Genomic DNA, 26,146 nt, shown 5'->3' on the forward strand with positions numbered 1-26,146 from the left:
ACTATAGGCTTTTTATTTTTGTATCGTCCTGTTTTGATCAGTAGGCCTATATGCCAATGTTGTTATCAATAAAAAAACATTTGCACAAGGCAAGCCAATGCACTTCACCATGTTGATAAGAGCATTCAAGTGAGAAATTGATGGGACAAAGAAATCAAGGGATATTTAGCATAGAATTTTTTTAACTATGACATTAATGCGATTAAATATTTTAATCGCTTTACAGCACTAATATACACACACGCCTGTTTGCACATTTGTTGTTCTTGTTCCACACATGACTAAATTTGTTTTATTTATTGATACCCCCTGGCTCTACTTTGCCAGCTTGTTCACACTGTTACGTATTTTAAGCACACAAGCTGCCCCCACATAGCCATTAGGAAGCAGGACCGAACCATGCCTACTTTAACAAATAAAGTGAGTTAAAAGCGACCAAGGATTGGACCACTTTCTTCAAGAAAAAACGCAACAACACTTACTGTATGTTTGCTTCGTTGTTCTTAGAATCTTTGTGATTTTTTTCACACACTCTGCATCTCAAACACTGGGTCCAGCTTTACATGGTGTATCCTCCTTTGAAGCGTGCAGATGATAGGCAGTGGAATCTGCATTTGCTGGAGGGTTTTATAACCAGTGGTCCATTTTACTTGTATTGCTTTAATTGTCTCGCTTCACCGTATTCCTCTCGTTAACACTTATATATTCAATATTCATCCCTGTTCCTTCACTTTGTTCTGGTTTTTCAAGTTTGATACACACAAACACACACATTCTTGTTGTCTCACCCATTGTTTAATAAAAATAAATACTATTTAATTCATCCAAGCGTAATGATTTGTTCTTTAATATATGATACTATGTATGGCTTAGTCTTAAAAGTATCATGGTTGTGTGGTGAGCTCCTGCCTTATCAGAAGAAGTTGGAAAATAAATGCTAAATGGACTCTACTGCTACTCTGCTTTCTCAAGCGCTCTCTGACCACGGGTAAGTGAATCGGAATTACACGCAAAATCAAGGAAATCCAATAGTCCAGTTGAGCAAAAATGAACATCTTGAATCGTCTTTGATTTCAGAACAGATTTAAGGTAAAAGTTAAGGTTAAGACACTAAAGTCAGCCTATTGCTTCCCTCAAACTTAACGTTTTTAATTTATATTTACCATTCAATATTGCAATCGCTGCCATCAGTCCCATTGAACACAGCAACACGACGTGTTTTGGAACCATACAGGTTTACATGAACCACGTGACATCCCTGCCGGCGAGATCAGAGTGTCGCACTGGATACGTCACCCCATGTTTTTTCCTGATAGGTTGTTGTGTTATCCAATTACATGCAGTGATATTTTCAAATGCATGCTTGATGACGCCCGTCGAGTTGGGCCATTTTCATTACTCGTTGCCAGACCCTACAGCTTTCTGGATTTCCAGGCTTTGAGCTACGCACAATTAATAAAATCACAGAAACAAAAACTATCAAACAATGCATTCCACTCAAAGACTTTAAGATTTTCCCAATACAATCTACAGCTTAGATTTTCCCTGAGGACTCTAGCTGACTTTTAATGAAGTGGCCAACTAGAATCTGAGGCCGTTGCTGTAAGTCATGGAGGACTTGATGAGAGCCGCTCAGCTGGTCCCCCTTCTGGCGGTCCAGGAGTGTGACACACACCACAGCAGCTTGGGAAGGCAAGAGAAAAAAAGAGGTCAAGAGGGCATTTCAAGCAAGATGTACAAGTATAATTTAAATGATTATATTGCTTACAAAACCCTTAACCAAAACAATGATACAAGTTGTAGAATACTGAAGTGAATTAGTTCGGCAGTAAGATACATGCATAATTACAAAAATATAATGCACTGAATCTGCACATTGAACAAACAAAATGCACACTCCTCTTGACATTTATAAGACTTCAAAACATACTGCAGGCCTACCTTTCAAACCACTTAGTTTACACATGCTAGCGAATACAGAGGACTCCATTTCGATGTTGCGAACTCCGGATGCATACGCTTTGGCAAGGTAGTCCTGCTTGTCCTCTTGGGTGTAGGAGCAGAATGCTCCGTCCAGGCGGGCCTGGCCTGTTTCCAAATCATCCACCAGTCATTTCAAATGAAGCCATAACCCCACAATATAAGGATTCATTTGAGTAGTAGGACCTGTGGACTACCTTCATAGAAGTCCATGGTGCACATGGTGTTGGCAATAACTGATTTGAACTGGTTGAGCCTATTACTGCACTGCAGCAGCTGCTCAGCCAGCTCTGTGTCCAGGTCAGTGCTGCGTACGACATTCTTCCCAAGGATCACCTGCTCAAACTTGGGTAGAAAGGTGGCGTCCACAGACTGCTTGGTGATGACGATCGTTCCGGGCTCAAGCCCTGAATCATTAAGGACAAACATGTTTGGACCTCATTTCTGCTGTTCCTCCACCTTGACTGAAATTGGTCATTCTGTAAACAGTATTAATTTCATTGAACATCTGTTTTTGCTGAACATTCAAAAGTAGGGTTATACATTATCTTGAGTGCGCAGTGTGCCAATACTAAAACAAAAATATGGTTGTTCTGCCCCTGGCATTGAAAGTGTATATTGCTCTTAATGTGTGTAGCATAGGTGCCTGTACCTTTAATTGAGGGAATGCTCTAGGGGAGAGGCTGCTAGTTAGGTGACAGGAAGTCAAAAGCACATGTTCACGTAGGAAGCATGAAAGATTAGCAGTTTGATCAGCTCTTCAATTACGATGCAGTTCATCTTCGTATTTGTTAAAGCAACGTCTGTAAGTATTATCTGTATCTTTGTGCTGAATTGTAGATGTACCTTTTTGTGCTTACTGCTTAGCATTATTAATACTTGCCTTTATATTTGGACTGTTTTTACAGTTTTACGAAATTAACATTGAACAACATCAAGTAATCATCAAGACACTGACGTTTTATGTGAAATATTTAACTGATTGGATAATTAGCTAGACAGTGAAAACATTGCAATACATCTCACAAGAGAGTCGAAGACAGCCATCCTACGGTGCCATGCCGTAATTCCGACGCCTCATTGTTCCGACGTCTCAATGGTCCGAAATATTTCCCATTCGATCGACATGCCACTATGCCAACGGTTCCCATTGGTCCGAAAACGGAACCCATTGGTCCGAAGGTCCGTTTGTTTGACTTTTCAAAAAGGAGGCGCTTTAGGCCGACGGTTCAATATGCCGAATAGGCCAAGGCGCAATTCCACATGTGTGATTATGAAACCAAAAATAAATAGACGATAGGCTAAGTTCCAGCAGTGCACTTCACCAAGCCAGACTGTTGCTGTGGGCTTCAACGGTCACAAGAGGTGAATTTATGAAGCGCACGTTATACAAGGACTAATACTTTATCTGTAAAGAAGTCAAACGGTGAGTGAAAAACAAATACAATTTTTATCTTGAGTAGCTGTGTGTGGGCCTTTATATGTTGTTTACTGTGTTTACAGTGGGCTTTTTGCCTAAATAATTTCGCTGGTATTGAATTAGTCAAACTTATACCTCATACCGTGTACTTAGTCGTGTGTGTGTGTGTGTGTGTGTGTGTGTGTGTGTGTTGAGAATTAGACCTACGCTCTCTGTCCATGGGGCTGAAACACCCTGTCGAAATGAAGTGAAGCGTTGTCACTTTGCTCTCCAATATTCATCGTGAACGTGATATGTAGGCCTATGTTGTATTTTGGAGAGAGAGTGAGGGTGCACTCACACTAGGCCATCTGGCCGTGGCCGTTTTCACACCTAACCGTGCTCAAATCTGCCAGTGTGAGTGTGGCCAGGCCAGGCCAATTTGGCCACTTGGGAGAGGTGTGCTGCTACGGTACAGATGCTAATGAGCCGACAAGCGCACACGCACGGCTACGCAACCTGAGCTGGATGACGTATAGTCCATGCGACGACCACGGACATAATAAAGGCGACGAGCCTTCTTTCCCATTAAACGGTAAACATATATCCACATAAGCAACAGGCTCAGCAAAGTGAACTGTGTTATCTGTGTTGTTGTCCATTGTTGTTAAAACTCTGACTGCAGCAGACTTTATTATGGTCCATGCAGCGGACGCTTGGTGACGACGTGTTACTTTCGACGTGATGACGTATGTACAAGAGCCTACCGTGGCCAGGCCACAGTTGCGACGGCCAACGGCCACGGCCAGATGGCCTAGTGTGAGTGCAGGCCAGAGAACAATGGGGCCATTTGAGCACGGTTAGGTGTGAAAACGGCCAACGGCCACGGCCAGATGGCCTAGTGTGAGTGCACCCTGAGAGAGAGCGAGAGAGAGCGAGAGCGTGAGCGAGGTATAAAACTCTTTATATGTAGGCCTATTCGGCATATTGAACCGTCGGCCTAATGCGCCTCCTTTTTGAAAAGTCAGACAAACGGACCTTCGGACCAATGGGTTCCATTTTCGGAACATTGAACCGTCGGCATAGTGGCATGTCGATCTAATGGGAAATATTTCGGATCATTGAGACGTCGGAACAATGAGGTGTCGGAATTACGGGCAGGCCCCCATCCTACAGAGTTAAATTGTGCAAAGCGGCTATGGCAGTGGCCATGGCCAGGCCAAAGCTGAAGCAGCGCAAGCTAGAGCGGCACATTCAAAAAGGGAAATTGAATTAAAGGTCCCATGACATGCCACCAGGTGTGGTTTGAATAGGTGCTAAAGTCCACTGGGTAGGCTGGTAGACTGATCTATCCAGCATACATCTAGGTGGACACGCCCACCTGTGATGTCATAAGGGGCAGATTTCCAAAACGGCTTGTAACGTCTAATCACACAACACCTGGTAGCATGTCATGGAACCATTAAAGGTGGAACAAGCACAGATTAAAGCAGTCCCTTATCATTATAAAGCATTGCCACATCATAGCCTAAATAAGTGTAACCCATAGCTCAAATTGAGTATTAATTATATAGTTAATAGTAATACATAATAATAGATAATATAATAAATACATCTACAATTTAATATATAAAATATCTAGAAAAAGTTTTTTCAAACATCCCTTTAATAACGTCACTGCCCTTTTAAGACGCCTTTCTGTAGCAGACACGAGCTTGAAGAACCGTTAAATGATTCAGATACAAAATCAGAGGCACTGATAGTAAAACTAAAACTAAACTGTATAATTTATATTATATTATTATTGGTCGTTTTCAATCTCAAGTCGAGAGTGTTTACACAACAGCCTCGCGTCTATCGACAAAACGAGTGCCGAAGACTGTTTCGTTGAGTTTTGGCATAATTTATGAGTACCCGTACACCGGGTTGATTGATGTTACAGTGATATAAACCGTCACAACTAAGTCAACTCAGTTTGGAATATATTTACGTTGTTTTATGTATGACTTTATGTTATATATGTTTTATGTTAGAAAGGGAAACGTTTTTTGGTCTTGTTTTACGTTTGTGAATTATTATATGGTCGAGTGTCTTGTCAATTAGTTTTACGTTACCATGGTAATACAGTCTGCAGCGAGAGAAATAGCATTCCTCCGCCATAGCCAAAAAGCGAGAGAGAATTTCTATCAGTGATCGGTGAACTGTGCTATTTGTTTTATGCATGGCCTGATGTGCAGGTCAGTTTTTTTGAAACCCTGAAAAGATCCTAGAACCACGTCCGTGTTGCCGCGGGACAGCGCACACAAACATAGGACTTCACTTGAACCGAACTTTGATGGCGAACTTATCCAATGACCCGATGAGCCTACCCAAAGGAATCCAAAGAAAGCCGATTTATCAATACGGTTTGACCATTGGACATTGAACCACGAACATTGAACAATTGAACATTGAAATATTGCTTGATAGATATTATATTGTTGTTTGTATACCCATTTGTATACACAGTTGATATATATTAGATTGTTGTCGTTTGTGTACACATTTGTATGCAGTTGATTGTATACACATTTTGATTGTATTTTACTCAATTAAATATATTTAATATTTATATAACATATTTAATATTTATTTAGAACAAATATAGTTGTAAAAACTCTATGCAATAGAACATTTATTTAATATTTTATATATTTAATATTTAGCAGTAATTAACACCTGAACATATTCAAAAGGAAAAGGGATTCTTAAAAGGGTTTATAGAATATTTATTGTAGATTTTTTATTGCAAATATTTATTTAATTTCATTTTCCTATCTATTTATTGATCTATTTAATATTTAAAAGTTTCTTATTTAAGTAAACTGCCAGATTTATTATTATAAACCCTGGCTCCAGTCTTTAATTTCTATGTTTGATTTCAGCACTCCCCACAAACCTATGACCGGCCCAGTAGCATAATTTTCTAGTTCTAAGCAACACAAGTGTTACATAAGCATTTGCCATCCCCTGTATTTCAGCCTGTCACTGGAGCAGTTTGGTGCAGTCTGTGCATTTTCAAGTCTCCGTGCCTGAGATATCCGAGTACAGAGGCATGTTGGCGATAGGAAAGTCCAAGGCTTTTGCTGCAGTCTGATCCGGGAGTCATAAAAAGTGGCCCAGTAGCATAATTTTCTAGTTCTAAGCAACACAAGTGTTACATAAGCATTTGCCATCCCCTGTATTTCAGCCTGTCACTGGAGCACCCTGTTGAGATAGATGTTACCACTCCCAAACCTCCAACGACCTCGCTCAATATCTGGCCTGCAGCCGCCTCGTGATATTGGAACTTAATGTATATGATGAACAACCGATGACCTACTGGGCATGGAAAACGTTGTTCCATAGTGCTATTGACCACCTGGACCTGTCTGACGGAGAACAGCTCGACCTTCGTACCAATTATCTTGGAAGAGAGTCTGCAGAAAGCTTCAAATAAATAAATCAGTCAATATCAGACATCCTCCCACTGGATTGTCCATGAGATGGGAGCGGCTCGACGTGCTATATTGCTCACCGGGGTCGTCGAACAGGCCTTCTTTGGTTAACTGGAAAGCTTCCCCAAAATCATAAGAAAGGACCCAAGGAGACTTGGAGATCTAGCAGATCTGTTGTCTGATCTGGAAGCAGCTAAATAGCTACTTCACCAGCCTTTCATAAGAGTCAAACAGTCAAGAAACTTCCACACAACATTCAGGAAAAGTGGATCTACATTGGATCATGATACAAACGTGACCACTTAGTCAGTTTCCATCCTTTCTCTGTGTTTGTAGACTTCATTCACAAAGAAGCAAAAGCTTGTATAGACCCAAGCTTTAACCTCTTCACACAAGCTCCAACAGGGAGAAATTACTACTGGGAGAGGCCTATGAAGACGCCTGTATACGTGCACAAGTCCCAAGGCTCTTCAGTGGACAAGCCTGAGTAAAGAGAGGGTAACAAACCAGCAACATGGAAGTCCAAGTCGTCCCCTCCCGATTCAGAGCATAGCGAGGAGGACAAAGCAGAGGCTCAGGAGGTCACTTCGAGGTGCACAAAAGTGTGTGGCAAAGGATTAATTGTGAGAACCGTGTACCTCACTGGACCCAGACAGTAGTCCAAGAGAATGACCTCAATACTTGATGAGCAAAGTAAGTGTTCTACGATGCCTTTAAGATCTCTGGGTGCTACTACGTATACAACCTCAAGACATGTACAGGGCTTAAAGAGACAGCGGGGAGCAGAGCTTATGGTTACACTATTGAGTAAGTGTCCAAGAAACAAAGCTTTCCTCTAGCTACGTTTATCGAACGCAACCAAGTTCTTGAAAATAGATCTGAGATACCCTCCCCGGGCGCAGCATGCCACCATACACACCTGAAATGCATTGCCGATGATATACCACCTCTCGATCCCGATGCTTAGGTACTTCTCCTTCTGGGTAGAGACATCCTGAGTTTACACAAGGTCAGGGATCAGATTAATGGCCCAGGCAATGCACCCTTTGACCAAGAACAAATGGGTTGGACCTAGGGCGGGTCGTCATCGGCGACGTTTGTCTTGGAGGCGCACAGACCACCACCGGTGAACAGCTATAAAACATCTATCCTAGAGAACGGTCGTGCTACCCATCTACAGCAACCACCAGATCAAAGTGAAAGAGGTCTTCAGTCAAGCACCAACATATTAAACCATCCAATATCTACCTTCACATCAGCTCAGCAAAGTTCCCCAAAGACGGCTTAGGCAAATCCATCTTCACTCATGCTGCCGATGATCACAGACTTGCACCTTCCATGGAGGATCTAGAGTTCCTTCACATCATGGATGCCGAGTTCCACCAAGGCAGCTCCAAAAGCTGTGTCGGACCGTTACCTGGTGGCGATGAGAGGCAGCAGAGAGAGAGGTCATGTTTCGCGAAGCTCCACTAGGCAGTGGAAAAACAACTTAATTTATCGTTCAGATCTACTTTATTTTATTATATTTCATGATAATACTTAATATATAGTTTGTTTCCGTCGACCTCCATCGCTCGATTCAACATTACACTTTTTATGACTCCCGGATCAGACTGCAGCAAAAGCCTTGGACTTTCCTATCGCCAACATGCCTCTGTACTCGGATATCTCAGGCACGGAGACTTGAAAATGCACAGACTGCACCAAACTGCGACAGACCGTGACTTTATTTGAAACGAGCCTAGCAGCATTAGAAAAATGCAAAGGACTCCTCCAGGATACAGTGCTGATGGGTGAGTTTGCTGAGCTAACTCAGACAAATACGGATTAGCCCGTCACTGAAGTTAACCCTGCCGCTGAAGAACCGGTTCCTGCCACTTCAAGAGTCCACGAACGCGCCTGCCACCCATGCACCCCTGAGCCCTGAGATGCGTTCGGACAAATGGTGCGGACAGAGACCGACCATGAACCCGTCGCCAGAGAGGCGAGCTGTGCATGCGTTGGCCACCCATGCATCCCTGAGACGCGTCCGGACGGACGGTGCAGACAGCGATGGAAAAAGTACCAGTCGCCACGGAGGCGAGCTAGGCATGCGTCTGCCACCAACACCTCAAGCCAACAAGGGCCGATCTCAACAATCATCATCTGACGAGCGGACTGTCAATTCCGTTAAAAGAAAGTCCTGATGGATGCCTACCCGGCAAAGATCATAAAGAAACCCAGGCGAGCTGAGTCTAACCATTAACCCTCGCTACCTCTCAACGAGACCCGTAAGTCCAAGGAGCAAGAGAGAATTGTCCTCCTGTCTGAGGTAAAGAGAAAGAACAATTCGGGAGAAGACAAACCTGCTGCCAACAGTACAAGAGGTAAGTGCATACATCTGTGACGTACATGAGAATTCTTGGCCATTGTTTCTGGTGTTGACTAGGGATTTTAAACGACTCGTTTTCTGTGAGTCGACGTGTAGGAGGCATAAATCGAAAAATCGATCGATTTCTTCTCTTTTTTTCGGCCCGCGGCTGCAGCAGTTGCAGAGCTCAAAGGATCTGCGCATTCCTTTAAGACAGCGGCCCAGTTGGCCCACCCGTCCTATTTCAAAGGTTGCTATCAGGAGCACACCAATAATGCATTTTTTTTAATGAAGTTAGGTTGATATAAAAATGATGATAAACAAAATATCAAAAGAGCAGGATTGTGAATCAATTAGAGAGGAAATTGATGCTTACCGGGCGGCTAATCCTACACATCCTGTGGGGCAGGATGGGGTTCTGCCAAATAGGATAGTGAATTCTGACGCAACTCTTTTGGAGTTTAAGGCGATTTCCTTGGTGGAACTTGAAAGGGTGATAAAGGCCTCAAAGCCAACAACTTGTATGTTGGATCCGCTCCCTTCTAGGGTTCTTAAGGTTCTTTTTCCAACGGTGGGGCCTGTTGTCCTCTTGCTTATGAATCTTTCGTTTTCAACAGGAATTGTTCCTTCCAATTTCAAGGCTGCGGTGTTAAAACCGCTACTCAAAAATCCTGGCCTAGATCCTGAATTAGTCAGGAACTATCGGCCTATATCGAATCTGCCCTTCTTGTCTAAGGTACAGGAAAGGATTGTAGCAAAGCAAATTGTTGATTATTTGACGAGGCATAATCTCTTCGAACCTTTCCAGTCGGGGTTCAGGAATTTCCACTCAACTGAAACTGCTATTACAAGAGTTGTAAATGACATCCTTCTTGCTTTGGATAAAAATACAAGCACAATGCTTGTGATGTTGGATCTGAGCGCTGCGTTTGATACGATTGACCATAGCACTCTTCTCCACCGTCTTGAACACTATGTTGGTTTCGGGGGTCCGGCTCTTGGTTGGCTTGAATCGTACCTCACAGATAGAACCCAATTTGTGCTTCATGAGGGTGCAGAATCGAAGCATTGTAAATTGCGCTTTGGCGTACCACAAGGGTCGGTTCTTGGTCCATTGCTTTTTGCAATTTATATGCTTCCCCTCGGTGACGTTATCCGCGGCTTCGGAATTAGTTTCCATTGCTATGCGGATGACACCCAGCTCTACATTCCTGTAGATTCCGGGGATTCTGCCCAGATTCAAAAGGTTGAGTCCTGTTTGGCTGCTGTGAAGGGCTGGATGTCACAAAACTTCCTACAGCTTAATTCTGGGAAGACAGAGCTGATGATTATCGGCTCGAAGCGGGACCGGGAAAAGTTTGAGGATGTCTCTCTGTGGTTGGATGGCTTCGCCATCCCACAGAGTGCATCCGTCAGAAATCTTGGTGTCTTGTTTGACCCTCAACTATGCTTTGATCAGCATATAAGAAGTATAACTAGAATTGCCTTTTTTCATTTGAGAAACATTGTAAGAATAAGATCAATGTTATCTGTAGTGGATGCAGAGACACTGATTCATGCGTTTGTCTCGTCAAGACTGGACTATTGCAATGCATTGTTCTCGGGATTACCGAACTCTACTATAAAGAGTCTACAGCTGGTACACAATGCGGCAGCTAGATTGCTGACCAGAACGAGAAAGTTTGATCATATTACACCTATTCTCGCCTCTTTACATTGGCTACCAATAACTTTCAGATCAGACTTTAAGGTGCTATTGCTGACCTATAAAGCCTTGCATGGACTATCTCCATTGTACCTGAAGGACCTGATCATTCCTTATAGTCCTTCTCGGTCTCTCCGGTCTTCGGGAGCCGGCCTTCTTTCATTGCCGAAGGTTAAAAAGAAATCGGCTGGACAGAGAGCGTTTTCCTATCGAGCCCCCTTTTTATGGAATAGGCTGCCATCAGCGATCAGGGAAGCTGACTCTGTGGAGCTATTCAAAGGGAAGCTCAAAACGCACCTCTACAATCTTGCATTTGGAGTGTGAAAACAACAGATGCGTAGTGAAGACTACTCTGTTTGCTTGTGCTTTTCTTATTACATTATACATTCCCACTATGTACTTTTCCGTTCTAATTCACTTTTCTGTCAGTTGTAGCGTGCTGCGGGTGCTGGACTGGATGCCTGGACTCTCCTCATGGATAACCGGCCAGAACCCCATCACCATTTTAATATGATGTACATGTATTTACCTGTATGCCAATTGTGGCACCCATTGCACTCCTGACCATCCCTGGAAGAAGGGATCCCCTACACTGCGTTTCTTCTCAAGATTTCTTCCTTGCTGATTCAAGGGAGTTTTTTCTTGCCCGTGTGGGGGCATGGGTAAAGGGGGGTGTCACAAATATTTGGCCTGTTAAAGCCCTTTGAGACTGTAATGGTGATTAAGGGCTATATAAATAAAATTGAATTGAACCTGTAAATTCCCAATAGACAAAATGTGTCGGAGTTGTTTTAATTAGGAACGGCAGTTGATGATGCGCTCCTCCTCTTTGCAACGAAATTGTTTAAGTCGGAGATAAAACCATTTAATTTAACAGAGGCTACACCCACTAAAACATATTTTCGTTTTTAAATAAATATTTGTAAACGAAAATTCACGTATGACTCAGTCGTCAAAGCTGTCCAGGCATCAGTGGTGATAGCAACTTTGTCAGCTGAGGACAGGATCTCGCGGAGGGAGGCTGCTGCTTCGCGGTACATTTTCTCCAGCCTCACAGTCATCGTTTGGCGACATGGCACTGTGTAAGTTGGCTCGAGAAATGAAATCAGATTGCGTAACCCAGTCATCTCTACTACGCTCATGGGCAGCATATCTCCGGCTATCATCTTAGCTAGCAACCCGCAGATTCTTTCAGCCCGGCGGCTATCACAGGATCTCACCGTAAAGTTTGCGATGCTGCCTTGCTGGCTGGAAGGCTTGGGATGCCTCCTTGCCAGGTGATTCAACATCACGGTTGTGGACGAATGGTACGCAAAATGAGGCATAATTTACACTGAACTGTTCTGTCATCAATCTTCATGAAACTATCCCACACCGGACTTTTAAGTGAAGATGCCATTGTCATGAAAGGACAAAGGAAGAGATCGCTCTTGGGAGACGTAGCGGTGTAGCAGAACAGAAGTGACCGTTAGAAAAACAACACAGCTACGTCTCCCATTTGAAAAAAAAGTGAAGGATTTATTGTATTTTGATAATTTTTAATTGGTTATTTTTAAAGCAGAAATGGGTTACAATGTTTTGTAAAGGACATTGAAGCAGTTTGTATGTTAAAAAAAAAAAAAAAAAAGATTAATCGATTTCTATTTTTAGAGTCGTTTAGAGCACGAGTCGAGAATCGACCGTTGAGTCGACACATTCTTCACATCCCTAGTGTTGACACACAAATTGAATCACATCGTAATTATATCAACTGACAATGTATATTGTGATATATATTTTGGCCCTAATGCCCGACCCTACCCTTATGCTTACTGTCTTAATTCAGGATACTGACATCGCAACAAAGAGGGAGATTGCACTCAAATGTCTCATTAACATCGGAGCAGCAGTGGAGGACCTCAAAGATTTCCTGGTAAGGAAAGATTACCGTAGGTGTAAAATACTACACTTTATAAGACACATGATGCATTTTATAGTATAACATGACATGCTCTTATCCAGAGTTAGAGTAATGAAGTGAATTAACAAGTCCAATTCAAATATCTCCCACACAGGGAGTAACCAATAAGCAGTCCCAGCAGCGTTTAACCCTCATCCTACCATTGTTTTACACACATGGACCACCGATGGATAGTCCATGTATGTAGAGATCCCAAGAATCAAAAGTAGTGGAAACAACATTCATAGCAAAATGTGACCTTATTTCTGCTCACACCAGAATTATTTATTTAACTTAATTAATCCGAGTAAAAAAATAGTTGGATGGCTATGGAAGAGGTCAAGATTACTGACTTCGTTCCACCTATGGCCAATAATGGCCTTTCATGACATCCAAGATATGACGGAGCTTAATTCGCAATTATATCTTTATTCATGTAAAGATGCATTTCCTTGCAACTTAAATCAGAGTTACATATGCTGGTAAATGTGCAAAACTGTAGTGGTAAACACAGGCTGAATCAATACCAGATTTTTAAATATTTTTTTCTAAATTATTTTCCAGGTGTCGGAGAAGGAAGAAGCTGAAATGGTTCTTCAGCAGGAAACCATGGCAGTCTTTGTCATCAGAGATGCACAAGCCTTACCTCAAGACATTGGCATCATACTTGAGGGACAACAGGTTCAGAGCGAGTTGCCTTCTGTGCAAGTGCTGTTGCCATTCTAATGGGCCTCCTTTATGCTCTCAATCTGGATTATCCCAAAACTTCGAAACTGACATTTGAATATATCTAGAAAGTCCTCATGGAGCTGGACCCGAAAGGCATGACCAACAAAGTCAAGAGACTGTATGACCAGCTCTACAATAGAGCTTAGTTCAGATTTACACAAACATCCCAGTTGACCAAGTAAATTATATCACGTTTGAGTGGCTGCCTGTTTTGGAATTATTAAGAACCGAGTTCAGTATTTCAGTAGTAGAAATTGTTCACTATTCTGTCTGTTCTAGCGTGTTGCGGGTACTGGACTGGGTGCCTGGACTCTCCTCATGGATAGCCGGCCAGACCCCCATCACCATTTTAATATGATGTGCATGTATTTACCTGTATGTAAATTTTGTGGCACCCATTGCACTCCTGACCATCCCTGGAAGAAGGGATCCCCTACTATGCGTTTCTTCTCAAGATTTCTTCTTTGCTGATTTCAAGGGAGTTTTTTCTTGCCCGTGTTGGGGCATGGGTAAAGGGGGGTGTCATAAATATTTGGCCTGTTAAGCCCTTTGAGACTGTAAACCTTGTTTTATCTATTGTGGATGAAAAACTTGATCCACTTCAATTTGCTTACCAGTCAGGGAAAGGTGTTGAGGACGCAAAGCTGTTAATACTCAATAACTTGTACAAACATTTAGAAAAGCCGCAAGCCCATGTCAGGCTCTTGTTCACAGACTTTTCATCGGCATTCAACACGATGCAGCCGCATCTTTTAATAGAAAGTTTGCCATGTGATTTTAAATTACCTCATCAGATTGTATTATGGATTTTGGACTTCTTGACTGACAGAGTGCAGAGAGTGTCTGTAAATGGCCGTTTCTCAGATTCTCTAATTATGTCCACAGGCTCGCCAGAAGGGTGTGTCCTTTCGCCCTTACTCTTTATTATGTGTACTGACGGATGCAGGAGCAGTCAGGAGGGCAGCAGGTATTTGGTCAAATTTTCTGACGATACCGCGTTAATGTCCCTTCTCCAAGGCTCAGAATCATCCCCTCTGCAATTCGACTACTAAATGCTCCGTAGTTGTGTGTGTGTATTTGTTGTTTGATTGTTACTGTGTCTGTATACAAGCTGCTCAAACTAATTGCCCCTAGTGGGATCAATAAAGTTGTATTGTATTGTATTGTAATGGTGATTAAGGGCTATACAAATAAAATTGAATTGAATTAAAGTATAAGGAAACATGCAAATTGTTTGAAAATTACTGTGGAAACAGATTGAACACTGCACTGCAATGTGTATATATATATTTTTTTGTAATAATATACTATTTTGTAATAATATCCATATTATGTTGGAATGCCAGCTCTAAAGGTAAGGCCACACTGCACGCGCGTTGGCGTTGAAAATCGGCATTTTTGCATTGGGAACCATTGGTTTAAGCGTAGACGCGTTACACGCATTAAAACGGCACGTTAGTGGCGTTAGACGCAGCATACGCACGTAATGACGCAAGTGAACGCACCAACGCACAAAGTTCTAAAAAAAACTTTTGATGTGCCTACGCGTGACGCTTAGCCAACCAGAGTGGAGCTTGACCCGACGTCACTGGCAGAGAGTAGTGACGCTTGCACAGAAGCATATGGCGGGCATCTTTCTTTATTCTGGGTGGAAATAGTAACATAGTTACGCCATTAAAAGCGTTTATGTAAACATTTTTAGCGAGAAATTTGCATTTTACTTTCATAATGTTTTCTCGGTGAATGTGAAGGATGTTTGGTTTGATAGTTATGACGAAGAGGGAACGCTCCATTCACTTGCATGGACAGCGTCTCTGGTTCCTAAGCAACCTCAAAGTCTTGGCGGACTATATCTCTGCTGATCAACACTACGAATGCTGGAAACACACCAGACACACCATGTGAAGTTATTTAACCCGATTATTGTTATTTATATCCGAGATTATTTAATCTAACCCGATCTAAACTCTATCATTCACCCAAACACGGCGGCGTTTGGGTTTCCTACCTCGGACTCCTAAATCCAGCGCAGCAACAGGCGCGTTAGGCGCGTTGAACCATTTTTGTGACACACAATGATCAAGCGTCAAGCTAGGCGCGTAATGCGCGTTTTTTAACCCGGAAAAACGCGTGCAGTGTGGCCTTAGCTTAAGTTACAGTTTAAAGGGCAACTTCACCCATTTCACATAAGCTTTGTATTTTTAGAACCCCCCGCATATTTTTGGATGGTCTAGCATCATTCCCTTATTTTCTGGAGAGACTGGAGAGATCCGTATAGATCTCCAACACTTCCTGTTTTTAATGACGCAATATGACGATTTTTGCGTACAAGAAAACAGGAAGTGTAAGAGGGGATGATTCTCGTAAGACTACAACCACTAGTCCCACCCCCCTCTAGGGGGTGGGACCCACTGACGCTACAGACCTATTAGAGCAGTGCCAGTGGGTGGGACTTCACCAGCAGAAACTAACATCCACAGCGTCTGAAGCTAAGATAACAGAGGCTGTTGATAAAACTGAAGTACATTGGCGGAGGGTACTGGATCTGGCATAGAAGTTCACCATTTCGAAAGAAATACAAATGAGGACTACCGTATTTTCCACACTATAAGGCACACCGGATTATAAGGCGCACCTTTGATGAATGGCCTATTTTAGAACTGTTTTCATGTATAGGGCGCACCGGATTATAAAGGCGCATAGAATAGAAGATACTGCAGTCAAACGTTTGACTGGGGTTGCGTTATGCATCGACTAGACCGAGCTGTGCTAAAGGGAATGTCCACAAAACAGTCAGATAAAGTCAAACTTTATCAAGCGTTCTGACAACTCCAGTCACTCCCATGGTAACGATGTTCAAACGTTAATGTGCATATTAACAATATCTCATCAATATCTGATCAATATCAATAAGCTCACTTTTTCAGTTCATTCCCCGTCTACGAATCCCTCGAATTCTTGTGTGTCCGAATTGAACAGTTGGGCGAGTACGGCATCCAACATGCCCGGATCCCTCTCGTCAATATCCGAGTCAGTGTCGCTGCTGTTGCCTGGCAGTTCAGTGATTATTCCTGCCTTCGTGAAAGCTTAGACCACAATTGCGACTGTTATATCAGCCCAGGCATCCACGATCCATTGGCAGATAGTGGCGTAAGTCGCCTGGCGCTGTCTCCCCGTTTTGGTCACGTGCGTTCGCCTTCTTGGCCCCGTCCACACGAAGCGGATTTTTTGGGTGAAACCGCATAAATAAACGCTTTTGGTGGACACGGGCTACGGCCACACCAAACGCGTGTAACGTGCCTAACTTGAAGCTTGATCATTGTGTGTCACAAAAATGGTTCAACGCGCCAACGCGCCTGTGGCTGCGCTGGATTTAGGAGTCCGAGGTAGGAAACCCAAACGCCGCCGTATTTGGGTGCATGATAGAGTTTAGATCGGGTTAGATTAAATAGATTAAATAAATAACAATAATCGGGTTAAATAACTTCACATGGTGTGTCTGGTGTGTTTCCAGCATTCGTAGTGTTGATCAGCAGATAGTCCGCAAAGACGTTGAGGTTGCTTAGCAACCAGAGACGCTGTCCATGCAAGTGAATGGAGCGTTCCCTCTTCGTCATAACTATCAAACCAAACATCCTTCACATTCAATGAGCGAACATTATGAAATTAAAATGCACATTTCTCGTTAAAAATGTTTACATAAACGCATTTAATTGCGTAACTATGTTACTATTTCCACCCAGAATAAAGAAAGATGTCAGCCGTATGCTTCTGTGCAAGCGTCACTACTCTCTGCCAGTGACGTCGGGTCAAGCTCCACTCTGATTTGTTCCATTAGTAGATGGATCAAGTAGGTGTCCGATAGGCGGAGATGATCAGCGGGAGTGGCCGCCAGCGAAGCTGTGCATGGTGGGAGTTGTTGTATTCAATCCACAAGCGCCAAAAAGTCACTTTCTGCCTTTTCTTGGTCAAGACTGCACCAAATTAGAATTTTACTTTATTATTCCACTACATATAGGATCCAATTTCAATACATATTCATGCCTCCACCGGTGAAATGCTCCTTTAAGTTACAAATCTAACCTTGATAAATAGATGTGTGGAAATAATGCCTGATATGACGGAGGCTAATAAATATTGATTTAATAATTATTGATGTAGTCCATATGTCCATATTTTTTAATTTAATATCTTTTTGATTTGATAAAATTAATAATTTACGTTATTTTGATTTTGTGGACATAGAAAATATTGCTTGAGGCAAGCTATATATTTTGTCATTGGCTCAAGTTATTCAATATAGATGTGAACCATTACCCTACATTTCTTTAATTGGTTCAATGAAAGACTTTTTACAGTGTGTATTAACTATGCCAAATGCAGAATTTTTCACCATTAATAACAAGAGTGATGAGGATTTCAAAATGGTTAAGCAACGTCCAACCTGCCTTATTATATCATTTAGGGATTTCACTTTAAATACACCCTATGTAAGTAATGTATAGTATATATTTTTTCCATAGCTGAGAAGCAGCGGCGGTGGCGTAGTGGATTAGTATATATCCCGAACGCCAGAGACCAGGGTTCAAATCTCACCAGTCTATCATCGTGCATTTTACCCCATAGATGTGGTGCCAGCACGGCCTTGTGAACATGGGTTCAAGTTCGAAAGAAGCACAAAAATATATAATTCCATAACCGTTCATGATTAAGTATTCCATATGCATGAGAATTTGGACTTTTTAAGCTTCACATAAATGCGCGTCACTTGGGAGAAGAACCCCGGATGCAGAAATTCAAGTCTGACAAGCTACCTCCACTCTACCACTCTCTCACGGCGACACAATGCGCAACGGTACGCATTGTCTGCATACGGTCCAACAAGGACGATCAAATAGCGAATACCCTCTGATCGGAACCTGTATCTCTCAAAGAATATTCTCAGGAATATTCTCAGACAGAGGCTCCGAAAGAGCCTCTGTCCGAGAGACCCCTGTACGATAAGGGCTCCGAGGTCCACAGGAACACCCAGTAATGTTGACGCCATTGTCAAAGGAGGGCGTCAACATTAATCCGATACTTAGCTGAAAACCTGCTCCCAACCAGGTTTGGTTGAGAGCATAAGGTAGGGCTGGGCGATATGGCCTAAAATAAAAATCCCCGACTTTTTCACAAAAAATCCGATATCCGATTTAAATCGATATACATAAAAAAGCATTATGGCAGGCCCTGCCATTGTAAACAGTGTAACCTGTAACATAACATAAAATATATGAAATATAAGATAAAATATTTCTGTAAACATAAAATATTACTAATGATAAGAGGACTTCTGATAAAGTGCCAAAATAACATTCAAACTTTCAACACTGGTCATAAATATACAGTGTTTTGCAAACGGTAATTACCTTAAAAAAGGAAATAGTAACGGGAGAAGAATGAGGAAAAACACACACGCAAGCTCTTTCCTTCACTCGTCTGTATTGAATGAGGAAGAGGAGCGCAAACCCCCTACTGGAGCCCCGAGGCATTACCAACAGATCGACGAATTATTAAGCCACACAGATATATTTCAAATGAATTATGTTTACCTCAAAATAGATTACACATATATGAATAAATTGTTGCATACAACTTGTCACACTCACTGCCATGTTTGTGCATCACTTTGGTAAATGCGCGCTCTGTGCGGGGGGAGGGCTGAGCCCATTCCGAACTACGGGAGCTGAGAGGGAAACGTTTGCGGATGTTTAAGAGAAACCCGATTTTCATTTAAACAAGTCGACGTGAGCTACACACTCGAATTAAATCGATAAAAATCGGTTTATCGCCCAGCCCTAGCATAAGGGTGCACTCACACTAGGCCTTCTGGCCGTGACCAGCACGTGGCTGTTTTACCACCTAACCGTGCTCAAATCTGCCAGTGTGAGTGTGGCGAGTCTGGCCAGGCCAGGCCAACTTGGCCACTTGGGAGAGGTGTGCTGCTACGGTACGGGCCGCCACGGTACAGATGCTAATGAGCCGACACACGCACACGCACGGCTACGCAACCTGAGCTGGATGACGCATAGTCCATGCGACGACCATGGACATAAAGGCGAAGAGCCTTCTTTCCCATTAAACGGTAAACATGGCGTCAAGTGGTTCAACTGTTGGTTCACGCTGGTCCCATAGAGAAGTAGAGTGTCTGTTAGCCATTTGGGCAGACGATGCTATCCAGGCACAGTTGGAGAAGACCCACAAGAATTCCGATGTATTTGGGAGAAACCGCGACCATATGCAAGTCGAGGACACCATCGAACAATGGCCCAGTGTCGGGACAAATATATTATTATGGTCCATGCAGTGGACGCTTGGTGATGACGTGTTGACGTATGTAAAAGAGCCTACCGTGGCCAGGCCACAGGTGCGACGGCCAACAGCCACGGCCAGATGGCCTAATGTGAATGCAGGCCAGAGAACAATGGGGCCAGTTGAGCACGGTTAGGTGTGAAAACGGCCAACGGCCACATGGCCTAGTGTGAGTGCACCCTAAGTCAACATGGGGATACAGCAACGCTAAAAGAGATCGACTTTCGTGTCCCAGCTAACCCAGGCTTTGAGCGCAACATACCTCGCTAACCCACTAATCGAGGTTCGTAGTAATACAGGCCACAGCTCTTCAATTACGATGCAGTTCGTCATATTCTTGATTGTTAAAGCAACGTCTGTAAGTATTATCGCTATCATGTGCTGAAATGTAGATTAACCTTTTCGTGCTTACTGTTTAGCATTATTAATACTACTTTATTAATACAACATATGTAATCATCAAGAAGCTGTGAAGTTTTTAGGGAAACGTTTAACTGATTAGATAGTTGGCTTGCTTGGCTAGCGAGCCCAAGACAATAGTTCAACCGTGCCACAGAGCCACACGCTGCCGCGCCATAGAGCCACACGCAGGCATCACCGAGGGCAGAACAGACTATATTATGAACAAAGTTTCTTTGATACCTTGGAAACATGGTGAGTTTGGCAAGTATGGTAAAATGGCCTTGGTAGAAATGTAGGTGTTCCAGCAGCAAGCATACATACACACAACACATGTATACATACATATCCCACCTAAACAAAACCATGAGCCCACAATACCTAGCCTAGGATAGAAAATGTGGAATGGTTGGTCCATGTGCATAAGCAGGGTGTGAACTACGGGGGCCAGGGGGGTCTCAGCCCCTCTTAATGAGACATGAGCTCCCCTGAAAACATGATTTGTGAAATTTTGGGGGGGGGGGGGGGGGTCTCTAAAATATTGCCTAAATGCTGTTTTTTCCCATGCATTTCCTTTTTGTTTTGCATAATCATGGATCACGTGTAAAATGTGGCTATTTTAATGTATGATTTGTGCATGAGGGTGATTCATCATCTTCATAAAGATACCGGCCTGCATGCAATTATTGTCCTCACCATTAAAGCGTGGGGGCGCTATGTCTTAAACGTCACTTAAAATCAGACATCGGAGAGCCGCTGGACCCGCGCAATTTCGTATTAGATGTTTTGCAGTCCTATCTAAAAGAAAACAGGGAAACCTACTCGCAAATTTCGTATTTTCAAAAAAAACGAAGACGAATGACTGAGGAGCAGCAAGAGGCGAGTTCTTCGGCAGATGCTAGCTTGGGGACAACCGACACCACCACCGCTGCACTTGCGGGGACTGCTGCCGGTAAAAGCCCGCCAACAGCCGACAGCTCAGAGGCCGCTGATGACGGTGACTCCATACATTGCCTGGCCCACCACTAGTGACATGTCTCTCCGCTGAAGTTTCAATCAGAGGCCCTGTAGCTCACGGAACATGTCTTTCATGCAAGCCAGATCCATTATATACTGTACATTAATATTTCTATGAATTATACAGCATTTTTTCCCAATAGTGCCCAGGTCATGTGACCTTATGACTCCAAATCAGTGGTGGATCACATGACTAAACAGGCCGATTAAGACAGACGTCTTTCTATTAGCTTTGAATGGTCCTTATAATAATAAACAAATAAGTCAATATAAATAACGCAACCAGTCAGAATTGCCTTTTAATACTCATTTTAATTTGAAAACCGGAAGCTGGTCTTTTCTGTGTATGGTAAAATGTAGCGGCTGGCTCGACCGCAGTCAGATTTGATGCGTGGATTGAGGGTTGGATGTGATATGTGCTTACATGTGCTGACATAAGGCAAGTAGGCATACAGGCTTGTAATAATGGATGTGTTTTGAGTAAGCCCCCCCCCCCAATATAAGTGAGCCCCCCCGAAAGCCGCAGTATAGTTTGCACACTGTGCATAAGTATAAGAAGCTGTTATGGTATGACAGTACAAAAAGTGTGCAAATATATAGGTGTGCAAATAAACAGGTGCAATAAAATTAAAAATACATACAAACATACATACGTTTGATATATATAAGCAGCTCGAGCTAAAGTTTAAATGAATATTCTTCTGTCCTTACTAAAAAGGGTAGGGGGTATGTCTTAAGAGCAGATGCTGCTCACAGATTTAACTGAATAATTGAATAATTTACACTTTTATCATATCAAACCGCATTAAACCGGCTTCCAAAATCTACAACCTGTGTTCTGTATTTCATTATAATTTCTGACTAAATTTTTGGTTGCAGTCAGATTTGAACGAGTGAACTGCTTCACATGTGCCCTTTGCTCTACGGATTGAGTAATTGCTACGGGTTTGGTAAGACCCCTAGTAATAAAAATAAAGTCTTACCTATTCCACCAGAAGTACCAATCCGTATAATGGTAACATCAGTACAATGGGCATGATGGAGCAGTTTTAATAGCTCGTGCAGCATGATTGAGATGGATGGTATACCCATTCCATGCTGAAAGGCAAAGAGAGCTGTGACATTTAGATTTACTCTATTGATAGATCAAGTATCATCGCAGGCCAGTTATGCTATTGTGTAACTAATGACTTTAATTCCATATTGATGTAGGCTTAATGTGATTGAAATTAACTATTCACAGTGTATGTGAAATTTAGTTTTTACCGATATAATTGAAGTATTGATATATGTACTTACACTGACGGAGAGGACAGGACCCACTTTGTACATGGCATAACGATCTGTTCCGGCACATATGTTTGGGTACTCTGATTTGGGGTCCTCTAAGCCAAGCTCTCCAGCAATGTATTCAATGAACGACTTCATTCTCCAGGGACTTCCCCCGACACACACAAACTGAAGAACACAAAACACAAGCCAATTATCCAATAGTAGATGATCAAATGTGTCCATTGGCTATGGCAGGCTATACGGTAATATTTTTACTTTGACATCACCAAACAGGGCTGGCAGGTTGTGAGTTGAGGTCCCAAGGTTAAAGTGGTAGAGAACATCCTCTTTCATCGTCTTCAAGTGGGGATTGTGCACATACACAGGGCTAGGCAGGATTAAAATAGTTATTTTAAAACATAGGCCTATACAATTTGTAACAAATTTACATTTAATACAGTCGAACGTTTTGGTCGATGAGACAAAGTTCTCTTTCACACCTGATTCCCGTAAATAATAAATAATGTATAAGCTAGCATGTGAAGGACTTTACTTTAGTCATGACACTGTGATCAACACTCACCAGCTGCTGGAGCCTTGGTTCTCATGACCTGGGTCCATGGTATCTGGATAGTAATCGGTTGTTTGTAATGACGGAGCCAAACCAAAACGCAACTACGAAGAAAGCAGTGAGTGAATGAGGAACAGGGAACGTAGACAGTTTTAAACGCTAAGGTGGCTCCACATTTCTAGACGTCAGACCACGACTCTTACAACACAAGCTATTAGAAAGATGGGTTATATTCTAATGAAGCGGCACAAGCGGTGTACCTTTGAATGCCTTATATCTGAGATCGCCTTCATATCAAGTACATATTTCAGCAGAAGACACCGTTTCTACGTGCTTACCTTTCCTTCCTGATTTCAAACCTGCTACTACATAGATGTGCTGACGTCAAACCAACGACACGTGCGTACGTGACTGTCGACCATAGCCGAACGCTTCCGAACCCCGAGCATCCGGTTCTGGCTGATTCACCCATAGATATTAACTACCGTATTGGTCCGAATATAACGACCCTGATTATAAGACGACCCCCCGTTTTTCAACACAAACATTTAGAATAAAAGATTTGCAGGCCAGATTTGAAGAACAAGAAGAACTTCATTTAATTTTAAAATAACAATATTCAAAACACAGTGAATTAAACACTTGCTATATTAATGACAATAATAATAATGCCAGTAAAGGCCACGGCACTTTCAGGGCAAAATATGTACAGTATGATTCAAAATTAATATCAAGCAATAATCAAGCAACATTGTGAACATTTTTAAATAACAGAGAAAATAGAGGCCACATATAAACTTAACTAAAATTCGCCAAACTTCGACTTCGATGTCTCAATCTCTCACACACGTCCTCTTCCCCGCTGTGTTCGCTCTCGCTGTCATCGCTCCCCAGCTACGTAGGACGCGAATGTTCAAGAACCTTCCTACGTCATTTGACGCGATCGCCCGTTTCCCGGCAACAGACGATCGCGTCGTCTGTTGCTATTCGATTAAACAATTAAATACAATACAAATATAAAGTAAAAACAAGTGTTATCTAGCGATCCGTTATCTGTATTATGTAATTTCGTCTTTTGGAAACATGAGCCGAATGTTTTTTGAAACCTGCCCGGCAACAGACGATCGCGTCGTTTGTTGCCAGGCAGGTTGTCAAGATGTAAACTGATGACGTAGGCCGGTACAATTTTCGCCCCCGGTACAATTTTAACGTGACAGCTCCTCCCAAACTGTTGGCATCTTTGAGACTTGTTTTGGTGCTCGCCATCTTCTTACGTTACACTCCGTGACCCCGAACTTCTTGGCAGCTTGGCATTTGTAACTTGACACTGCCTTATTGACGACCATTATTTAAAAATTGGCATCATAGCTCCTCCGCTGTTGTTTATTGAGCTGACCCACTTTTGAGCCACTTGTCTCTAAATGGTCAGCTTGTCTTTAAACACCGGTAACGGTCTGGTTGTTAAGTATGGAGCCAGTTTCCTGCCATAATTCAAACCTGAAAAAAAAAGTTTCAAAGGCTTGTAAGTCTGGGTTTGAAAACTCAACACCTTGTAAAAAAGGTTTTGCTACACTGAAAAAATAGATTATAACCTGAAAAAAATTCAAACAAAAATTCAAACATCTGTAAACATGATTTTGTGTTCTATTTTATCTTCTTCATCATTTTCACCAACACATTTTCAAAGTTCAAACAATTTCACCAGCTCATTTGCAGAGTTTCAAATCTGGCACTGTTCTAACAGTGTATTTCATTGTTTCCCAGTTTTGAAACCTTGTAAATGGGATTCTGCAAACAGGTGTTCATACATTGAGAAATAAGTTTTGAAAGGTTGTATATTTTGTTTTAAAAACTTGCAAAGGTGTACGTTTACGCCATTACAATGTATTTTTTCAGAACTGACTTTTCAGCATTGACTTTTCAGAGATTTGACCACACAGGCGCAAGCTTTGAGTCACGTGAATATTGGCAGTGTTCAATCCGTATATGTTTTGAAACTCCTGACAGTGAAGTCTGAAGAAAAAAAAAACGTTCCTGGGGGCGGGACCATTTAGCTTTAAACCTATTGGTTGCTCTCGGCTGACGTACATTCCAATCACATTCTTGTCATCGGCAGAGCACTGTCAATCACGCACAGCCCGGTGAACGGCACGTGTACATCCTTCGTCCCTCCCTACGCCTCGTTTCCACACACGTATGTTTTTCGTACGGACATGAATTTATTTACGGACAAAAGATGGGGGAGCGTATGATAATGGCAGTTTTTAGGAGACCGGTACTTTGGAACATGAGGATCGACATATACAGAGATAAAAACAAAACCAACCAGGCTTGGAAAGAGATCGGCGAGGAGTTTGGCCTGCCAGGTACTTACATGTTTTGCGAAAAACAAAAAAACTTCCATACGGTATCTCCGTAAAACGACGGCGAAAGTTACATTTTTTGAACGTATATTACGGACATACCGGACAGAAATTTGACGGAGGGGAGGAGTCTCGGAGGAAAAACAGACATTACGGAGAATCACATAGGAATGAATGGACTTTTGGTCGGAGACGGTTTGATCGCATACGAGAATGTACGCATTTGGAAACGAGGCGTAAAGGCCCATTCACACCCTACGGTAAATACGGATACGGACAGTTTCGTCCGGTCCCGGAGGTGTTTCGTCCGTAAATGGGTCCGTCGCCTCTGAGCTTACGAATCCGGAGTGCTCCGGGAGAACCGGAGCAATGCCACCGGAAATCGAGGCAGCAGTATAGAGTCAAAAGTCAGACCATTCGCGACAATAGATAGAGTAGTATAATATCTGATATGCAGAGGCGGACAGAGTACACAGCTTCCTTACTTGAGTAAAAGTACAGATACCCCTTGCTAAATTTTACTCAAGTACAAGTAAAAGTACTACAGTCAGATGTCTACTTAAGTAAAAGTACTGAAGTACTTGTTTTTAAAAGT

The 26,146-nt window shown here is 42.5% G+C and overlaps 1 protein-coding gene across 2 annotated transcripts; it reads right to left on the bottom strand.

Annotated features, from left to right (window-relative positions):
• Nucleotides 1–773: 773 nt before the first annotated feature.
• upp1 (uridine phosphorylase 1) lies at nucleotides 774–23,648 on the bottom strand. Of its 2 annotated transcripts, none has more exons than XM_030371210.1 (8): nucleotides 23,449–23,537; nucleotides 23,201–23,292; nucleotides 22,894–23,005; nucleotides 22,645–22,803; nucleotides 22,329–22,443; nucleotides 2,178–2,387; nucleotides 1,942–2,088; nucleotides 774–1,683 (listed from the first exon to the last, which is right to left on the bottom strand). In XM_030371210.1, the coding sequence occupies exons 1-8, from the start codon at nucleotides 23,479–23,481 to the stop codon at nucleotides 1,535–1,537; spliced, it is 1,017 nt and encodes a 338-aa protein (XP_030227070.1). In that variant the 5' UTR covers nucleotides 23,482–23,537; the 3' UTR covers nucleotides 774–1,534. The 2 variants fall into 2 exon arrangements, with proteins under 2 accessions (XP_030227070.1, XP_030227071.1); XM_030371211.1 differs by having other exon boundaries at nucleotides 1,511–1,683; nucleotides 23,527–23,648.
• Between the last annotated feature and the right edge of the window lie 2,498 nt (nucleotides 23,649–26,146).

This window comes from Gadus morhua, chromosome 11, assembly GCF_902167405.1.
Source record: "Gadus morhua chromosome 11, gadMor3.0, whole genome shotgun sequence".
Lineage (NCBI taxonomy): Eukaryota > Metazoa > Chordata > Actinopteri > Gadiformes > Gadidae > Gadus > Gadus morhua.

Coding starts and splice junctions, on each gene's coding strand:
- upp1 (XM_030371210.1), bottom strand. CDS start 23,481: ATGAAGGCGATCTCAGATATAAGGCATTCAAAG. Junction 23,293..23,448: donor CAGATATAAGGCATTCAAAG/GTACACCGCTTG, acceptor CTTTCTTCGTAG/TTGCGTTTTGGTTTGGCTCC. Junction 23,006..23,200: donor AACCAAGGCTCCAGCAGCTG/GTGAGTGTTGAT, acceptor AATCCTGCCTAG/CCCTGTGTATGTGCACAATC.